Source organism: Drosophila nasuta, chromosome 3 (assembly GCF_023558535.2).
Source record: "Drosophila nasuta strain 15112-1781.00 chromosome 3, ASM2355853v1, whole genome shotgun sequence".
Classification (NCBI taxonomy): Eukaryota; Metazoa; Arthropoda; class Insecta; order Diptera; family Drosophilidae; genus Drosophila; species Drosophila nasuta.
The window spans coordinates 49,609,549-49,630,545 of NC_083457.1; the positions used below are offsets into that span (position 1 = coordinate 49,609,549).

Sequence of the window (20,997 nt, forward strand, 5' to 3'; positions counted from 1 at the left end):
ATATGCAATGAAATATGCGAGCAACTGAAAGGTTGAATGGGCATTTCATTATATCCTTTCGCACAAGAGGTAAATCGTTTTCTTTATGCCGTTTGGCGACAAAACGCTTTGCAAAAATGAATATGAGATGCGTGATAATATTGTACTAAGAGCTCAATCATATTTTTTGTAAGGTAAACATTTTCTTATACGTTATAGGGCGTTTACATAAAGAAGTATTAGGATTGTTGTAAACGTTCTTTTGTATGGAATTTACGGATTTTACAGATATGCCTAAGGAAATTATGAGAAATTAAGCGCTGATGCCAAAGTTTTTTTTGTAATTTGAATACCCCGAAAAATTCTGCTTTATATAATTCATTAAAAATACTAAACTTATCTTTTTCATTTCTCTTTCTCATTTAGATATTAAACTAATCAATTTTCATAGTTATTTTCTAAGCAAATTATACTATTTTCACATAAACTAGAATTGCATTGAAATAAAATGAATAAACCTTTCATGTATATAAAATATAAATAATTCTTAATCGAACAAATTTAAGAATGAAAAGTTATTTTGTGTTTGAATACCTTGAAAGATTTCTATTCTATATACAATTCTTTAAATCTACTTAACCAAATAAGCAAAATAAAATATCTGAAAGAACCGTCTCAAAACATGTAAACTCTATAATAGAGTATTTCCATTTCGCAGTGCTGCATTGTTAACTCTTTTGAATGTAATTTTATCAGGCATCTCCAACCGGTTATCGCTTCAATTTGCGCTGTTCTTAACGGCGTCGCTTGCGGCTCATTACACCCCATATTTATTATGTCTTTCTATATACAAGGTTGGTATATACATATACTATATATATGGAGACTTACCATGGGCAGCTCGACGCCTGGGAAGAGATCCATATAGATGCCAATGAAGAGGGAAATATCCTGTTCGAGGAATTTTGGCAAATTGACATCAACAATGGCGCGCAAAACAATCTCAGGCTCCGGGAGGTCAGCGTAAAGACGACGCAACGATGCGGAGGCCAATAGCACTGATTTCACAGCTCGCATACCTGTAAATAGTTGTTGAGATGCGGCATGTTATTAAGCGGGTGAGGAAAGGGGGGAAAGTGCATGGCATTTGCTTAACAGCTATGCGGCATTTTTGACGACAGCATAACTCAGCGATAGAGTATTTGATAGGAGATGTCCTCAACCGGAGGTAGCTTCATTATAGACGCCGTGGAATATGTGAGCGTAAAAAAGTTTACAACTGGACAGTGGTGGCATGAAAGCCACAACAACAAGCGACAACAACACGAGCGAGGGAGCAACTAAATGTACAAATAGTTTTTATTATTACTTTGCAAAATAACACGCACACATTGTATGTGCGGGTGTGTGTGCGTGTGTGTGTGTCCGTGTGTGTGTTTGTGTGGCATTTGTCTCTCACACACGCAACACAAAAGCGCTGCAAACTTGCAAGAAAGTTTTTCAATTTAAACTCAAAATAAGATACTGATCAAATGTACTTTGCACATAAACTTGCACAGCTGCCAGAAGCCTGCAATTGCAGCCATTGGCCGGACACCCACACACCCACAGACAGACGCACACACACACAGACACACATACATCGTTAGATACGAAGAGCAGACATGTTGTAATGTCATATGACATGTTATGTCGTAAAAGCGAGCAATATCTTTGCCTTGAAACAAGAAAGAAAACAAGTGAAAAGAAAACACATGCAGAAAGAATGAGATAGCTGCATAGATATACTATATGTGTTGTATAGAGAGAGAGAGAGAGAGACAGAGAGAGTGAATGCTTGCAGGATGATACTAACATACAGGATGGATGCAGCAGTAAAGCACACGACGAAGCGGACGCAGGACAAACACAAAGTTGAATGTTGCATATACAATTTACTCGTACTTTAGTACACGCACACACACGTTGCAAGCAGAAAAGTGCAACTCCTGTTTGTTGACTACTTTTGTGCCTTATTAGCAGCCAGTTGCGAGGTGAATTACTATAACAAAAAAAAAAGAAATGACAAAAGAGATGCAACTACAGTCAAGCAAAGCTCCGACGAACAAGAATAAGTTAATGGTATTTTTACTTTGCACAGCAAATTGCGAATTTCTTTGATATGAGTTTAATGACACAAATTTGCAATAGAAATTTATGCATAATGGCAAGGAATGACGGGGAAATATGTTAAAATCTCTTTGTAATAGTGTGTGGGTTGCTTAAAGCTAGTCAAATTTTAATGTTTATATTTTTATGCTATGATTTTTAAAATCGATGATGATTTTTAGCAAGAGCAAAAAAGTGGGAAAATGGTATTGTTATTAAAGTTAAATGCCAACAAGATTTATAAAATATACCAAATGTTATTTTTGGTATATTAATATACTACAATATTTAAAATATACCACAAATATACTTCAGACAGATTAATTTTCACGATGATCAATACAATCCAAATAATTAAACTAAATTAATAAAATTATTAAAATATACTAAATGCTAATTTTGGTATATTTATAGACTACTATATTTAAAATATACCATAAATACTTCAGATAGACTTCAAACTTTTCAAGAAAATAAAATTTAAAAAATTAGACTAGATTAGCTGTCAGGAAATACTAAACAAAATTAAATTAATTTATGTAAGTGTTCAGTATTGATAAGTGAATCAATTTTGTATCTAAATTATCAACAAACATTTTTGATAAAGAATAGTCAATAATGTACAGTAAATTTGTATATCACATCAATGTTAAACCTAAATTTGTAATAGATTCCAATATAATTTAGTATACTTACCATAATCGTAATGCGATTGCGATGACAACTGCTCGGAGCACAATTTGTAGGCCTGCACGATCTTCTGGGAGAGCACACGCGCCATATCGAAGCCATTGGAGTAGAGAGTTATCTCGCCAATCATTGCATAATCCGGCACCATCATGGCCACAGTACGGAAGAGTACCTTCAAATTGTCGGGCAACTCTGTGCGACCAGCATAGCTGTTGATGGAGCAAAGTACTAGTATAAAGAGGCACATTTGAAACGATTGGATTGAGCCAATCAAATACATCAAAATGCAAGTGCTAATGGCATAAATACTCAAAGCCCAGGACAGGACGACTAGAGTTTGGGGCGTCTAGACTCAAGTTATGAGTGAGTGGCTACTAAGAACGTCTGGTTGCATGACAAATTGGCAGGCATTGAACAGCAAAAAAATGCCAGGCGAAAGATGAAAAGCAACAAAAAAGGAACGTGGTAGCCAAAGGATATTAAGACCTTTTGGTGAATGGCAGGCGAAAGGCTCAGGCCTCAGTTACAGTTATGACTGCCAACACACGTTGCGTGTGGTCGAACAGGAATAATAGGGAGCAGGGTGTAGAGAGGGAGGTGAGGGGGTTATATTGCAGTAGTAGTCCCGGTCTAGGCCTAATATGCATGTTTGTCGCAGCTGTTCCGCATGCATGCCAAAGCAATAAATATCCCTCTAACCGTATGGGTGGAAAATCTCCAATAACGCAATAACTACCAATATCATGACCATGCCCCAAAGGGTCTGCCAGCCATTCTTTGGAAACTAATAGCCTCACCCTCTCTCTTGCTGCCACTGACGTTCTCTCGATGTCGCTGTGTCGCTGCGATGATGTTGGCTGTTGTCAGTGGTGTTGCCTCTGGGCGTGGCACAGAGGCATAGGCCGTGTCGGCTTACAAAGTAACTAAATGCATTTTCAAATGCACAACGGCAAAAAGAGTTGGCTACAGTCCCCACCCCCTCAAAAAAGAAGTCTAAAAAAAGAGAGAAGCAAGAAATTGGCGGCAGGGTGCGTGAAACCGCAGCTGCTGCTACTGCTGTTGCTGCACTCCAGCACTCACCCAGGATTCATGGTTATGAATATGGAACAAGTTGGATCCAGTTTGAGCATTGTATCCTCGAAAAAGAATTTCACAACCTTGCGACCAATGGCCCGCTGTATGGTCAGAATCTGTTGCGCGACCACCGACAGCACTTCCAGCTCAATGCGATTGAACTCATCGAAGCAGGCCCAAGCTCCCGACTGTGCCAGACCCTGCAACAAAACAAAAAAAAACAGAGAAAGGAAAAGAATTGAAGAAAGTAAGCAGTGAAAAAGAGTGGAGAAAAAAAATTAAAGAACATACATATACATACATATATGGCAGGGAATTGGAGTTGGGAACGAGCGAGCGAAGGAAAATAACACAGAACACAGAACGCATCCAGAGCAGAGCAGAGCAGAGAAATGGCAAAAACAAACAGCAGCATAAACATTATTTTCAGTTTCTCATCGCTTGGGTTCTGTTCTGTGCTGTTCTGGATTCAGTTCGGTTCGATTTCGCTCAGCTATGAGTATGTGTGTGTGAGTGTGTGTGTGTGTGTGTGTGTGTGTGTGTGTTGTTGGCAATGTTCCGCTGCTCAACAAACGGCAAAGGCACAAACATTGCAACATGGTTTACAAATGTAGACGAACAGTAGTAGTTGTTGTTGTTGTTGCTGTTGTTGCTGTTGTACTAGATGCGCGTGGGTGAAATCCCCAAAGGGGTTTTTCATACCTCTTGCCTCTCCTCTACTCATTTCTTTCTAAAGAGATAGAGAAAGAGAGATGGGAGGAAAGTATTGGTTGATAGGGTCAGCGTGGACTAGGAGCCAATACGGCGCCCTTTGATATGCTTTCTTTTGCATGTTGCAATAAATATGCAGCTTTATGCTAACAGTACAAGCGATCCTAGGCCAAAGGGGGGAGGAGAAAAATGGGAAAATACTCGTAACATATGCCAACTGACTGCAGCGCAATGGGCAACGAGCTGGGGCAGAGTGGCAGAAAAGTGCACTTTAAAGAGTTTTGATAGCTTCGCATTCTATATACTTATTGTACCCCAACAAAAAACACATGTCCATGCTAAATGCGGAAAAGGGAAAGAGAAATGAAATTAAAACTAAATATTTAAAGTTCTACAAAATGTTGATATATATGTTAGTTCTTGTCTGTGCAATTTCTACAATTTCTCGAATGGCCAATTATATGAGATTGAGAGTGAGTTGTGTGTTTGGAAGCTGGTCTAATGACCAAAAAGGAAATTGATTATCGTGTGTGCTACTAACATTTGAACCAGTGTAGACCTTTAGCATAATTATGTAAATGCAAACAAGTTGCATGGCCAAGCAAATTTGTTGTCCCACACGCAGTTTAAGAAATATGTAAATTAATATAAAACAAGTAAGAAAGCTACATCGAGTGTACTCGACTGTGAGATACCCGCTACCCATTTTGAATAAAAGAAATATATTCTGCGATATTTTTCTCAAAATATACCAAATATACTGCAAAAATATTAAAAATATACCAAATGGTATGTTTGGTATATCGATATAGTACCGCATTCAAAATATACCATAGACAGCACAATATACCAGACTGTCGGCTAAAGCAACTAAGAGCCCTAGTAAGTAGGCGTGTTTGCCCATACAAAAGTATTTCTTTAATAACTTCGACAATTTTTATCTGATCGCAACAAAATTTTCAGGAATCATAACTAATATAGCAATTATTGTATATACCAAAACTCTAGCTTTAAAATTAGGCTTGTTATTCGATTTTTTTGATTTGCGGGGGCTGAAGTGAGCGTGGCAAAAATTTGAAACAAACTTGATCTGCGTGCAAACATAACAAATGCTGTCGAAAATTATAGCTCTATCTCTTATAGTCTCTTAGATCTAGGTGTTCATACGGACAGACACACAGACGGACAGACGGACATGGCTAGATCGTCTCGGCTGTTGATGCTGATCAAGAATATATATACTTTATAGGGTCGGAGATGCCTCCTTCTATCTGTTACATACATTTCCTGCCGGCACAAAGTTATAATACCCTTCTACCCTATGGGTAGCGGGTATAAAAACAAACTTAACATGAAACAAAATTCTGCAGCTTACTTGTACATTTTCAATATGCAGAATTTTTTTTTTAATTTCAATTAATAACTGATTTGTTTCTACTGCATATTACCGTAATTTCTTATTACAACTCCGCTTGCACAATTCGCAATTTAGCAATTAAAAGTGCATATAAACAAGTAAGAAAGATACAATACCCACAACTCATGTTGAATAAAGGCAAAATAGCGCGATATTCATTTAAAATATATTACCAAAAATACTGAAAATATACCATAACCATATGCTATACTTGGTATATCGTTAAAATACTACATAGAAAATATACCATGGACTTCTTATTGTTTTATTTTATTTTTTAACAAAAGCAAAACAGTGCCAATGCTGTTAAAATGCCAAATGAAAATGCAAAATACCCAAATATACCCCAAAGCTATTAAAATGCTAAATGAAAACAAAAATTCTGAAATATACCAAAACTAAATATTCCTTTTGTGCCCTTTGGCATCCTTTTTATTATTATTATTATATTAATTGTATATTAATTGCTCAATTTTACAATATTAACTAACTATGGCTACCCATTCTTAACAATAGCAAAACTTTGCCAAATCTGTTAAAGTTTAAAATAAATATACTTTAAAATACTAAAATACAACTTTTGATATACCTTCGGTGCGTGTTGGCAATCATAATACTTAAATTTAAAACCTATCTACATATAGTCTATGCAATGTATACTTCATTTCAATTAAATTTAATAACAATCTTATAATACAAGCGGCTCGTGGATATTATTAATAGCTTAATGCATGCTAAGGTTATTAAATTTAATTGAAATTAAGCATTGCTCTATAGATCAATTATTATTTTGAGTGTTTGACTGGAAATTAATAACTCTTTGCTCCGCCTCAACGCTCGTTTAATAAAATTATGCATTCCGTTTGGTTGTCGTAGAAAAGATTACTCAGAAACCAGCTGAGTTAATCAACTGAAAATATTTATAGATGTGCTCAGTAGCGTCATCACCTCAACTGCACATACACACAAAGCCAACGCGTATAATAAAGAAATAAGCAAACAATTTGCACTCATTTTTCATCAATGTACAAGCTGCCGCACAGTTCTTGCAACACTCGACACGCAGCAGCAGCAGCAATGGCAGCAGGAGAAACAGCTATCGATGTGGCATCAACAACTACACTCAAAGTTGTTTTACATGCTGTTGCGCGTTCGCACAGCACTTTTTCAGCCCAAAGTGTTGCACGTTGTTGTTGTTGTTGCTGCTGCTGTTGCTGTTCTTGCCACTGTTTCTATTGTGCAATTAGCGTCACTGTGCGTGTGTGTGTGTGTATTGTATGAATGTGTGTGTTGGTGTATTGTGTTCTGTGTTGTTTGTAGAACTTTGTCTGCCGCCGTCTCTCTCTCTCTCTCTCTCTCTGTCTCTCTCTATGCAACAGAGTAAAAAATTGCTTTACCTTTGCGCCAAACGCGTGGCATTTGAATACTTTGAACTGTATCAAAGTGGTTTGTTGCCGTTGGCAGCTGCAACAAAACGCGCATTGCTCTCCTCCTCTTCTAATCGGCTCCTCTTTCTTTTTTTCTGTTTTTTCTGTTTCGATGAGAAATTGAGAAGTTTTTGGACATTCATTGAATGTGGGCTTTTGTTTTGAACGCGCGCAAAAGTTGTTGCAAGCTGTGTGTGCCCCATTGTTGTGGGCATTTTATGGGCATTTTCATTGTGTACTACGAATATGTGGCACAACGACGACGACAGCGACATTGCAACAACAACAATTTGTTGTTACATTGCATATTTGCCATATCTCGACCGGGGCATAAATCGAAATCGAAATAGTTGAAATTGTTTGGCAAATGTAAATTATTTTATTTGTTTGCAAAATTGTTTTGCCTCCTCCACACTGACAAACTGCAGACATTTTGCGTATTGCAAAATTTACGACTTCCGACCAAACAGCATGAAGTAGAACTCTTGGTGAGGGGAAGAAGTGAAGTAATCAGGCATAGAAAACTACTTTCTAAAAACTCTAGATGACAACAAATACTAAAAACAATAAAAACAACAATAAAACAATAACAATCAAATACAATAAAGTCGAGAAACAAAATGATTAGCTTTAAAGTGAATAAATGGTAATAAATGAACTAGCAACACGCTCTTCTCGAAGCCAGGCACTAAAATCAAATTCATTAATCTAAATCGAAACGCGAACGTTAAAAAGATTCGTTTTTGCTTTTTTTCGGGTTCGAGTTCTTAACTCGATTGTGCTTAATTCTCTGTTAAAAGTTTAGTCATTAATTGCAAATCGCATGCAAATTAACGACATCACATGCTGGAGAACCGACGGCCTGAAAACTACATGCGATATTATGCAATTAGTAACCAAGAAGAAGACTCTTCTTCGCCGAATCGTCCACAAATTAAGTGATTTTTGGGCCCATAAATCCAATGAGCCGGCACAACACCCACTTAAGCTACGAGTGTGTGTGTAAAAAGAGAGCGGTTAACGACCTGTTAATCAAAAATTTGCATAGCTTTTTGGCCAAGTGAACGCACACAAGATAAGAGGAGGCTAAGAGGCTACCACCATCATCATCGTACAATAGTTATAGTATAGTTCCATCTACTAGTTCTGTAGCACAAACGCCGATTACTTTCACAAACTGCCTAATTAGTCAGTCGAGGGAACTGCATAAATTTTCGGGGGCTGCTGTTGTTGGTGAATGGCTCCGTTGTGTCTGGGCAAGAGAGAAACGTTGTGGAGATGTCTCTGTAGCTATATCTGTATCTTTTGTATGCTTGTATCTATCTCGTATACTTAATGTCCATTTGTAGCTGTGTCTGTGAGTGTGTGGTACTGAAAGTCATCATTGTTGCGCGTGCCGTTGCCTGGGACAGGTTCTTTGCTTGATTAATGTTGTTGACCAACATTGTACCATCAATTAGCAGCTTCGAATCGAATCGACTGAAGCGCGCGCGCTCTTGCTTCGTCGCTGTCTCTGCAGACAGCGCGTCGCAAATTCCCAGAATAGAACATAGAATATTTTTGTGTGCTTTAACTGACTCACTCACCTTGAAGAACTTGCCGAGAGCTTTGTAATCCAAACCATCAGAGCAATTGAAGACCACACACTTTTTGGCCACTGCCTTGGCCAAATCCTTGCACGTTTCCGTTTTGCCAGTGCCAGCAGGTCCTTCGGGTGCACCGCCCAAGCACAACTTCAATGCACCCATCAGAGTGCTGTAAACGAGAATTAGAAAAGTGGTTTTCCAGCGTTAACAACCGACGATGGCCAAGCGAAGCATGTTTTTAATATCTATTTTCGCATTTCTTTTTTTTTTTCATACATCTCCGAGCTCAACACAAAAAATTGTCATTTATGGATTATTTTTTGTTGTGCTGCAGCGGCGACGGAACAGCTTTTATACCCTGTACCCATTAAATGGGTGCATATAGTTGAACTAATGCATGAAAAGCATTCAAGCGAGCTACCCTATAAAAAAAACGATATTTATTATGGGCAATCCCAGCTCTGATTGCATCTGACCTGATTTCTTCAGTGAGTTATGAGCTGAAGTATACTCTATGGCATAAAGGCTTTAATTTTAAACTATATCTTTTAAATTTGCATCTTTCATTATGATGTAACTTAAATTCTACATTTTAATGAAATCATGAAAGTGATATTAAAATTAAATAATATAAATAAAGTTGTTTACACTTTGCGTTCAGCTACAGCAAATTAGATGTTGAATTTTGAACATATGGATTATGATTTTGGGAAAAATGTTTCTATTAATTTTTATTTAAAAAATGTATGCTATATAGTGGCAATGTTAATTTAAAGAAATTATTAATAAAATATATATTTTTATACTGTGGCTTTATTATTACATAATAAAGAAATAAATCAATATATCTTATCAAATATATCAAATAAATAAATAATAATAATAAATAATTTAATTACTTTAAGAAATTATATATATATATATATATATATATATATATATAATGTATTATGTATAAATATATCAGATCTATGACTATAGATGCTTAGATGTAATAAACAAAGAAGTATTACATACATATAATATAAATATGTATTAAAATTGTTAATCTATTGTCGTAGCTCTAAAATCTTAGAATTTAATTTCATTAAAATAATTCAGGAATTATATTTAAGCATGTAATTTACATATTACTTTAGAAATTTGTTTTCTAACCCTTCATAAATGCTTCTAAAGCTTGTTACTTCTACAGGGTATTTCAACGTCACCCTACCTATGCTCTACTTCATTTTCATCATAGCATTTTTTTTTGTGCTTGTTATGCAAGTTCATATTTTTATCATATTGGCAGCGCTGCCAGCTTCGCGTTCTTTGGTTGTATATTTTTTAGCTTTTCCGGTATAACCATACACAAATATCTATACACTCGTTGCTCTACTTCTTTTTTTAACTATGCAAGTGTGTGTGTGCCATAAGGGTGTATGTGAGTGTGTGTGTGTGTGTGAAAAACTGTCCAACATTGATTTATTTGTTTAATATAAAAGTTTTATCGGAAACCCCATTAAAATGTCCTTTCTGCCAGCTTGCCCGCCAGCCAAACAGGCCTCGGCTATGTCCTGCTGCTGTTGCTGTAGCTGCTGCTGCTGTGTTACAACAGTGTCGTCTTGTTGTCGTTGTTCTTGTTGTGTTGTTGTTGTTGTTATTGTTTGCGTTTGTCGTAGGCAGCTTAAACATCAAAAAGGTTTTCAGCTCTTTCGTTTTTTTTTTGCGTATTTTTGTATTGAAAAATGAAAATAAATTTAAAATGCAGTGAAATAAAATAAATATTTTACCAATAAACGTTGCCTTTCCCCCCAGACTAGGGAAAAGCGAGGACCATGTTGCTGCTGGCCATAGCCGTTAGCTCAGCTGCTTGGCAAACGTTTGTCAATTAATATTTGCAAGTGTGTGTGTGCGATGTGCATACGCGTATGTGTGTGTGTGTGTGTGTGGTTTTATTGGGGAAATAAAGACATAATTTGTTACCCACCGATAACAGCGATCCGTTAGAGGTGTGACCACCAAACGGGGCAAATTGCCCAAGTATTCCATGCCATATTTGACTTCGGTAACCACCATACTGACACACACCCAATCCTCGTTCTCTGCAAACACATGGAACACACAAAGCGGATTAGTTCAAGAGACTTGTGACAACAGTAACTCTCTCTCTCTCTCTCTGCTTTACTCACTCTCATCGACTTTCCAATAGTAGCGCAGCTGTGACATCCAATCAAAGTCCTGTATGCTGGTTATGCGCATATCCGTCAGATACTTGACCACATCGCGTGCTTTAAACCAACACACACACGCACACAAACAAACAACCAGAGTCTTGAGTCAGTTGTGGCAACTTTGTGTCAGTTGAGTTCAAGTCTACTTACCATGTACATCCAATACAATCAGCGCCTCGACAGCGATGCGAACGCCAGCCTGAAGATCCGTACGGACGAGCTGCACAAGTTCGCCAATTTGTACATTGGACTTCTCAAGGTATGCGGGGAGTTCGCGCTTCTCGATGGCCTCCTCCACCTGCGGGGTTGGGGAGCACACAATTGCAAAGGCAAAGGAATATAAAATGCAAAAGAAACTGCAGCGCAGAGCAAGAGCACAGAAGGCAAGCAAATAAATGGCAAAATATGATTTTCAATTTGGCTGCAAACGCGAAACGAGAAATACATTCCGAAAGCCCAGGAGAAAAAGCTGCGCTTACAAAGAGCAGCACAGTAGAGGACAGGGGAACGGGGGAACTGAAGCGGTCGCGAGCTAATCGCACTGTCAGGCAGCAGGAGTGACAGCAGAGAGGACACAGTGGAGCATCCACCTTTGTGGTTGCGTTTTTTGCTACTGCTACTTTTGCGGTTGTGGACTATTTGCTGCACATCGTACATACCTCATAGGTCCAGGCCATGCAGCTAATCCCGAGCACAACTTGGCCCGGCCACGAAACAACCCAGGAAATGCGATCGACCAGTGTGTAGTCCTCCCAGGACTCACGCATCTGTTCCTTGACGCTGTCCAACATCACATACTCGACCTCTTTAAGCCAAATTTCAACCAGACCCTAAAAGCAGCCAGGGATTAGACAGGATTTAATATAAAGCAAAGGGGGACTTACGTTCGCCGCTTGTGGATTGATTTTGCGCACGAGCGCAACGCGTTCATCCTCATCGCTAATCATGTGCGTAATCTCCATGTTATCATCAAAGGTCAGCGTGCCAATCTGTGAAGAATTAAATATAATCTCCCCACTACAATTGCTTCTCCTTTCTCTCCCACTTACACCCTCAAAACATTTACGCAAATGCGGCTGCACACGCATGGGATCCTTGGTTTCCGATAATATCTCCAGCAGTTCGTCGTTGGACAAAAAGAAGAAGCGGGCAAAGAACAAACGCTTCTGTTCTAGATATGTATTCAAGCCCTTCTGCACCGTCTCCAAATCCTCAATGGCTTTGGTGAAAATCTCCAGCATGCTGGGATATTCGGTGGCTGCCATAACATGTCTGTCCTTCAGTGTGTGCTTCATAATGCGTCGCCAGATCTTATCCACAGCCTTAAAGTTACGTCCCTCCAGCGGCATTTGTCGCATAATATCCTCCGAGCTGAAAATGGGTTCCAAATACATCCAGGTAACCTGCACCTGAGTCCAGGCATCAATGATGTTCTGTATGAGTAGTAGACGCTCCTCCCAATCATCAGCCTTGGAGCCTAGGGCCACAATAAACGGTGAACGTTTCATCGCCTGTGTGCGCATAATGTGATCATCGAGCAGCGTCTGAATATCATCGATAGATGCCAAAAGATGCGTGTCAGAGTCACGATATTGCAGCACATCGAACATGACATCGCGCCAATCGTTCTGCATATTCTTCAGTCCCATATTCAGGTCGTATTCCTTGCCAGCCGCATTGGCAATCTCCTCCAGTTCCGGCAGAATGCTCATAATATCCGCATCGATCATATCCTTGAGTGTAGGAAATAATTTCGGGTTGATTTGACGCCCCAGGATCTGGGATACTTTGTCCCAATGTCGCTGCTCCAGACCATGTCGACAGATGGAGTCGAGCACTGGCAAATACACGCGAAACTTTTCGATTTTAATGCGCATCTGTTCGGCGGCACGTTTTGCCACCGGATTGTAGGACAACTGCCGCGACAGTTTGTGCATAATCTGTTGACGAGATGCGAAAGAGAATGTTGAAGGAAGAGGAGTGTGAGAAAGATGAGAGTCCAAGTGTCAAGCATGTGACGTTGCGTTTGGCTTTTCCAAAGTCAACTTTAAATGCGGTTCCCTGTCTGCTAAGCCAGCTAAATGGGTTCGCAATACACCCGGCTTTCCCCCACACTTGCTTTTCGCTTTTCCTTTCCATCTTTTTCATTTTTTTTCGGGGACTGTTGTTTGTTGTAAACTCTGTGCGCTGTTGTGTCCCCACTTTGCCGCTTCAGCTGTGCCGAAAAATTCAATTCAACTGCCTTTCGCTTTGAGCTTTGTGGCACTCGTTTTTCTACTACTACTACTTTTGCTTCTCTACCCTGCTGCTGCTGCTGCTTTCTACACACAATCCCTAGCTCGCTTAGTCGTCCAAGTTGCCGCCAAATATGTTGGCATTTTTTCCGTTGCATACTTTTCGGCTGGCAGTTTTTTTTCGGTATAGAGGCTACTGTTGCTGGCTGGTTGGTTGGTTTTGCTGGCCGGAGGCGGCTTGAGGTTTTTAGTTGCATTTTAGCTGCTACATTGGCTTACAGACTGACTTGGCGACACGGGACTGACATCAACAGACGACATGCATGGCCACTGGCAAAGCGAGAAACAGCAGTAGCAACAGCAGAAGCAGCAGCAACGTGAACACAGTTCCGGCAACAGCTCAAAAACTTTGCCACTTCTCTCAGTCTCAGTCTCTGTGTCTGTCTGTATATTAAACGCAGCATGCAGCATGCTCGCTGCTCGTTTTTATTTCCGCCAGGCAATGACAACTTCAACTTCCGATTCCGACTTCCAACTACTTACCTTGTACATGGTCTCGATCTGGTCCCGCACACCATCCGCATTAAGGCATTCGAAGCGCTCGAACATCCTGCAAAAGAACGTTGTAAATAGAAATATACAAAAGCGAAGCAGAGATGGAAATAGGAAAAAGACTAGAGAGCCAAGTTGAAAGTTGTTTTTTTTGCAGTTGTTGCCAGCAACTCAAATCTGGCTATTTTCCGCTGCACTTCAAGTCAACTTTGTGCTGGCATTTGCATTGCGGATTTGCCACCGGCATTGCCAAGGTAGTGCAAATGCCCAGCAGCTCAGCAGCTCTCTCTCTCTCTCTTCCGTCCTCTGTCTGGCACTTCAATTTCAAATATTTTGTCATTTGCGACAAGTGGCCCAAAAGGAGCTCGAGAGAGAGAGAGACAGAGAACGTACTCGAAACTCTAGACTTTAGACCATGTTCTGGCAGGCAACCTTGCAAAATAATTGCAATCGTTTTAAGCGTTGCCCATGCCATTGCTTACCAAATGAGATAATCCTTTTCGAATTCATACGATGTTTTCCATAGCTTTTCAATTGGTTCCATTTTCTCAATGATTTCGCCCAGCAGCGGAAAGGCGGAGACATCAATTTGCAGCAACGCCTCCTCCACATTAATTGCCTTCGCCTCACGACTCAAATTCTAAACGAAGCAAACACACGAGAATACAGACATACTAATCTCTGATTCTTTCTTACTTACCTCAATTGTATTGAAGAGCAAATCCACCGTATCCACACGTTCCTTGAGCTCCTCCAGTGTGAGCACATCGCGTATTTCCCGTATACGAAAACCGTCCATGGTGCGCTTCTCCTGGATCAACAGTTTCTCGAATTGTAGGCGTCGTTCGCTTTGGGAAATAGGCAAGGATTTAAGACCATGACTTTGGCAAAAACACATTCGAGATGAAGTACAGACCGTAATGCCATCTCCAGATTATCACGCACAACAGCCAAACGTGCGGCGCTCAGATCAAGGACCTCCTCCAGTTCGCCAGGCAATATGAATGTGCGGGAATTCAGATGAATTTCATCGCCTGTTGAAAGGGACAACAGCAGTCAAAATATCTATGTGCTAGATAAATGAAGTGAGTGTACAAACTGTCGTGCATGCTCTTAATTAACTGTGCTTAACTCTTAATTAATTGGCAACGCGCGTTTTTCGGGCCAAACTAATTAATTATGTGTACAAGAGAGCAAGCATCCTTTCCCACACTCTTTGCTGACAAGTTTTGTCTGGCAAATGTGGTTCGTATTTGGTGTGACAAAAGCCACAGACAACTGGACAGACAGATACAGATATATATGTATATACATATAGAGACAGACTTGCTTTTGAACATACAATTGTAGCTATTTCAAAGATACACACATGACACTTGACGATAAATCGCAATTGTCTTTGGCATGGACAGAATTTGAAGAATGAGTGTGAGTGAGAGAGAGGATTGAGGTTTTGTCTGCATTTGTCGGTTGTCAAAGCAACTTTCACACATTCATGAATTTGTTAAGCTCATTAAGTTGCATATTCGGGGGTTTTAGCGCAAGCTCAATGTTTGGTGTCTCACCGCAAGTAATTATAAAACCAATTAGTAGACTCAGCTTGTTAGTTGAGGTTAATTATGTTAAGCACCAGCTACTACTATGCTAAACTGGCTGCTCCCCAGCCAGTTACCTCGGAACTCACTTGCATCACAAAGGCAAACAGTGGAAACTCTCTAAAACAAACGAACGGCTGCAGCTTCTACTCTCCTGCTACAACTTGCGCTGCTGCTCGGTGGCGCCACTTGGCAGCTGCACAAACAGTTGAAACTTTCCCCCTACCACTCTCCTACTTCGCCTCTCTTCCTCTCTTCAGTCATCATCACTTACTGGTCAGGTATGCATGTGTCAGCAGGAATACGACGCGCTTTAACACAAGCTTGATTTCATCCTTTATGGCAAATATGCGCATCTCACGGCACTCGGTTATATAGTTTTGCAGTGCGACCACCTCAGGTGTTTCCTCTGGCCGCTCGCCGGCCTTCATCGACATCTCCTCGAGTTCCTCGCAGATGCTGAAGTGGCGAGAAAAGAATGTTAAAAAAAAACCGATCAAAACGTTTAATAAGTATAAAAGTTATCTATTAAGTGGCATTGCCAATGCAGTCAGCAACTCGAACAAGTAGGAAAGCTTCAGTCAAGTCAGTTCGACTGCGATATACCCGCTACACATTTTCAATACAGTGAAAAAGTTACCAAAATAATACCGAAATTATCGAAAAAAAACTGAAATATACTAAAAGTTATATTTTGGTATATAAATATACTATTACATTTCAAATATACCTCAAAATGCAACAAATTTTAAAATATACCAAAGGCCACATTTGGTATATCGATATACTATATATACATACCATAGAGTAGAAAAATTATTTATTTATTTATTTACATGTTAATTAGTATACAGAATAATATAATAACTAAAAGAAAGGGAGTGCTAGCAACTAAGGCCATCGACTCGGGAGTAGAAAAATAATTCTGATAAAAGCTTTATTTGGTATTTGGAAAACAAGTTCTAAAATATACCAAAAGTTATATTTGGTATATTGATTTGCTACTACATTCCATATATACAATAGCTTAGAAAATATGCGAGATTGTCAACCAAAACAATTAGGATTATTATATTATAATATCAAATCTGTAGGGTGTTCATTCGGACAGACGGACATGGCTATATAATACCCATCTATACCTTGAGTCACGGGTATAATAAAAATAAAATGAAACTGCAAATGAAAGGCACTTGGGAAGCCGAAGGAAACTGTTCTACTTACGCGCGATTCTCGTTCAGATTGAGTGCTCTGTAAAAATCAATTATGAAATCGTAGATATTCCTCACGTACATGCGCAAGGATTCTTTAACATGTCGATTATCCAACAGGAACAAATTTAACGGTATGAAATCACGCAGATAATAGGTCGTATCGCTGACGGCGCGCAATTTTTTCATTAATTCCTGAACAACCTGTTGGCGATGCAGATGCGTGGGTGCACCACCATATAAATGAATATGCATTTAATAAAATACAAACAAGTTGCAAAAAAAAATACAACCTATCTGATATATGTACAAATAAATGCATGTGTCTGTGTGTGAGTGAGTGCTTGCATTACATGCATGAAAAAATTGCAGGCAACGAACGCGTTCGCAATCGGAAGCAATTTTTATTTTAAATAAATTGCGCAAAAAAGGATCGAAAGCGGAGAGGATGCAAGAGGGAAATTGTCGGTCGTTTCATAAAACTTAATGAATGTGAACTGAAAACTGCTGGCAAGAATGGGTTAATTGAGAGCCCCGGCACATGCGTTGTTAATGTGTTCAGCAGCAACAGCAGCAGCTGTCTAACCAAATATTTTATGCACTACGTGAACCAAATGACATGGCAAATTTTGTGCACTCGACAGCAAATGAAATTTAGTAATCGAACCAAAACTTTAATTAACAATGCCAAAACGAATTTCACATCAGCAACAACAAATGCAACACGTACCAAATAGATACAGATACAGTTGCAGATACAGATACGGATACATTGTGGCAGGAGAGTTGCGTGAGAGAGAGATTTGTAGTGTGTAGAGACTCGCATAACTTGTTCAATTACAGAAATTGCCAGGCAATTTTGCCAAAACAGTCTGACACGACAGTCAGACCGACAGACAGGACAAATTGTCTGTCAGCAGTTTATTAATATTGCATAATGAAATTTTATGTTAATTCTACGCATCATTGCGTATAATCAAATCGAAATAAATAATTAATTTCATTTGAAGGCGAGACGCAACGCATTTTGCCTGAAGGCATTGTCAGAGAGTTTAGCCAGACATGCAACGGCAATAGCAACAGGAACAGCAACAAGGGATGCATAAGTTTTCCCTACACAAACGCACACACAAACACATTTACATAGCTATTTTGAAGGTAATTTCCATACGCACCACTAATTCAGGCAATGTATTATCTGTCCAAATCTTCTCAACCATGGGCATTATCATCTTTTGAAACAGACCGTAATAGTACTTATAGATGGGCTTCAAGTAAACGCTAACACCGCGCCAATTGACCATAACAATTGCCTCAACTTTGTTGCACAGTGTCAGAAAATCGACATGATCCTCATCGATAAAGTGCAGAGAACCCTCAGTATCGGGCGCTATAAGAATTGTAAAGAAGTCTAGAGTTAAAATAAAAAAAAAAAGGTGCTTTACTTACCACGACCAGACATAATGTATTCAAGGCGTGGTATATCATATCCCACACGTAATATGTGCTTAAAGAGATCCCTGATAATGCCTGGCAGTTCCGACATATAAGGATAGATATAGAGTTTATAAGAATTTTCCATTTCAAAAGCAGCCACATCATCCACATCGGGTACCTATTAAAAAAATATATCTTTGATATTATTCTTTAAGTAAGAAAATACTTTTAATATATAATAAAAACTAATTGTAAATTGTTAAATACTATGTTATACACTTTTTTACCATTCAAATATATAGATAATTTCTTACTCACCAACCACTCCAGCATGGTCTGCGTTGGCACTGGCGATTGAAATGGATCCGCATCGTCGGCATCAAATTCATAGATATTATCCTCAGTGCGCACGCCCGGACCAAAGTCAATTGTTTCGTTATCAAAATGAGCACCAACCACGGATACAGTGAGCGCCATTAAAGGTCTTCGCCTCAACTTTGGATCATGCATCGAATAGCTTTCGATTTCGTTGCCATTCTTAAAGCCGCACAATACTTTAAACAAATATGCCAGACTCTTGTTGATCAGACTGTCCAAGTGACGGGACATTAACGCATGCACGCATTTAAACAGGGTATCTGCACGTCCACCATACTTTCCGGACATGGGCACCAAGTCCTTCCAGCTGTTGCGCATCAGATCCATCAAGTCCGCACAACGTGGTAGCCAATCGTTGATCAGAAGCTGAAAATAATAAGATTCAAAATTGATGATTACAAAAAAACAATTATCTGCAATGGACCAGGGCACAATTTCAACACTAGTTAAGTGATTGAATAAAATTTCCCTTCGAAAAAAATCCAACGAAATGTAATAATTGTGTATAAGCAATGGTAATTAAAATAAGAGCATTCATTCATTCAATCACAGCGATTTGAGTCAAAAATAGTAGAACTTAGCAGAATGTGTACTAAGTTCCTTATTTTTATTTCTATTAACAGATGTGAATTTAACCAAAACTTTTTCCTACACAAAATGCATTATGCACTAATATAAAATATGCAATTAATCAATGCAATCGATTTAGATTAGGAGGCTAAATTAAGTATAGTTCCACAAAAATGAGATAATAATCCGAAAAATACAATTACAATACTACAAAAATATGCAGTTAAAATGTATAAAGCAAATAAAATGTGTATGAGATTTTCATGCCATCTTATGGATTTATCAGTGATGTGCAATTAAATGCATTTGCAATTATCGTCTTTACCCTGTACTTACATCTCTCACTTGAGCGCAACTGTCTTTGACAAAGGTCTGCACAATGTCGGCATCCAAGGGTCGCTCTGGGAGCAACAGCTTCGATAGATCCACAATAACTAGATCACCATAGAGCTGATGCCACAGCAGATTCAATGCTTGCACCGTGGGATGCGTTGTCATGAGCATCTCGCCAATGCGACTCTTGGAAAGCAGCAGACGAGTGCGCCAAGGCACGGGGGAGACAATGGTCAAGGTGGGATAATCAGGTGGCTCCATTTCTAGCTGCAGGCGTTTGCGTTCCATGTTCGACCTGTCGAGACATTGTCGTGTATAATAGGAGAGTTAGTTCATGATGATTATAGCCTCGGGGCGTTGAGTGTGCGATGTACTTACTGCAGCAGATAGCGCAGAAAGGAGCGCTTGACATGGTAGCGAAAATCCTCTTGCAGATCGATAAGGCAAACGATGAGGAGGATGGCATAGTCAGCGGGAATGGCGCGTTCGCCAACGAATAGATAATCCATTAATATAACTTCTGGCGGCAGATGAGGCCAATATTTCTGTAACGAGTTGATTAGTCGACTACTAAGACTCATGGCAGGTAGTAGCAGTAGTAAAACTTTCAGTCCGCCCCCGCGGCAAGCAGAATGAGAGAACGACGTCGACGTCTTTGTTGCTCATTAACTTGGGACTGCAGTGATTTGCCAGTTGATGGCAAGTGCTTGACTTGAGCCACGCATCGCAAAAAGCCAAAGTTTCCATGAAGCACACGTCAAAACATCAACACGCGTTCTCTCCTCCACTATATATATATTATGTCCCCCACCAACAAGAAGTAGTAGTAGTAGTAGGTACGACCTGTAGACGTCCTCTCACGTTCGGGGAGCGTGTTTAATATGTTCTCGTTGGCTGACAAACTTTTGGGCCAAAAACTTCTTGAACGCGCGCGCGTTAAGTTTGCTAATAATGTTGACGCTCACGACTCCCCAGTGTTGCACAGTCGAGTTGAGTTGAGTTGGCAGTTGGCAGTTGGCAGCTGAAAGCCAGTACCAAACAGCAGCAGCTGGCAACGTGTTGACATGAACTTACCTCTTCCTGCAATATGAATCTGTAGGCATCCTGCAGCACCGTGGAACGAGGATTGATATGCCTTATTGCCTTGCGTATCAGTCGCGATGGATACGACTCCAGCTGCAGCACACTTAGCTGCAACAGAAAATAAAAGAAATTCAAATATTTGCGTCTCTGCAACTCTTATCTTCATTATGCAGCTGTTAACTGCTCCCAAGTCCAGCTTCATAAAAACCAACATCAATTCGTCACCTTTTTGACCCTCGCTTTTGGATTTTGTTTGCTGATGTGCGTTGTTTGTTGTTTTTTTGTTTTTTTCACAACTAATCACGTTATTCATAACTTTGACCACGCCACAGACGCCCCATAATGTTTATGAGCTATGA

General features: G+C 39.5%; 1 protein-coding gene across 1 annotated transcript in view; it reads right to left on the reverse strand.

The window, feature by feature from the left end:
* LOC132789388 (dynein axonemal heavy chain 3) overlaps positions 1–20,997 on the reverse strand; it is a 41,557-nt gene that overhangs the window by 15,520 nt on the left and 5,040 nt on the right. Inside the window, exons 8-29 of the mRNA XM_060797363.1 lie at positions 20,630–20,746; positions 19,934–20,100; positions 19,559–19,850; positions 18,593–19,018; positions 18,287–18,452; positions 18,013–18,227; positions 16,851–17,041; positions 15,901–16,085; positions 14,948–15,065; positions 14,732–14,879; positions 14,514–14,671; positions 14,023–14,089; positions 12,295–13,185; positions 12,130–12,234; positions 11,905–12,075; positions 11,396–11,543; positions 11,204–11,302; positions 11,002–11,116; positions 9,033–9,201; positions 3,898–4,091; positions 2,824–3,026; positions 871–1,058 (exon numbers count right to left, since the gene is read on the reverse strand). Of these exons, the coding sequence (XP_060653346.1) occupies positions 871–1,058; positions 2,824–3,026; positions 3,898–4,091; positions 9,033–9,201; positions 11,002–11,116; positions 11,204–11,302; positions 11,396–11,543; positions 11,905–12,075; positions 12,130–12,234; positions 12,295–13,185; positions 14,023–14,089; positions 14,514–14,671; positions 14,732–14,879; positions 14,948–15,065; positions 15,901–16,085; positions 16,851–17,041; positions 18,013–18,227; positions 18,287–18,452; positions 18,593–19,018; positions 19,559–19,850; positions 19,934–20,100; positions 20,630–20,746 (4,533 nt within the window). The remainder of the gene's footprint in view (positions 1–870; positions 1,059–2,823; positions 3,027–3,897; positions 4,092–9,032; positions 9,202–11,001; positions 11,117–11,203; positions 11,303–11,395; positions 11,544–11,904; positions 12,076–12,129; positions 12,235–12,294; positions 13,186–14,022; positions 14,090–14,513; positions 14,672–14,731; positions 14,880–14,947; positions 15,066–15,900; positions 16,086–16,850; positions 17,042–18,012; positions 18,228–18,286; positions 18,453–18,592; positions 19,019–19,558; positions 19,851–19,933; positions 20,101–20,629; positions 20,747–20,997) is intronic.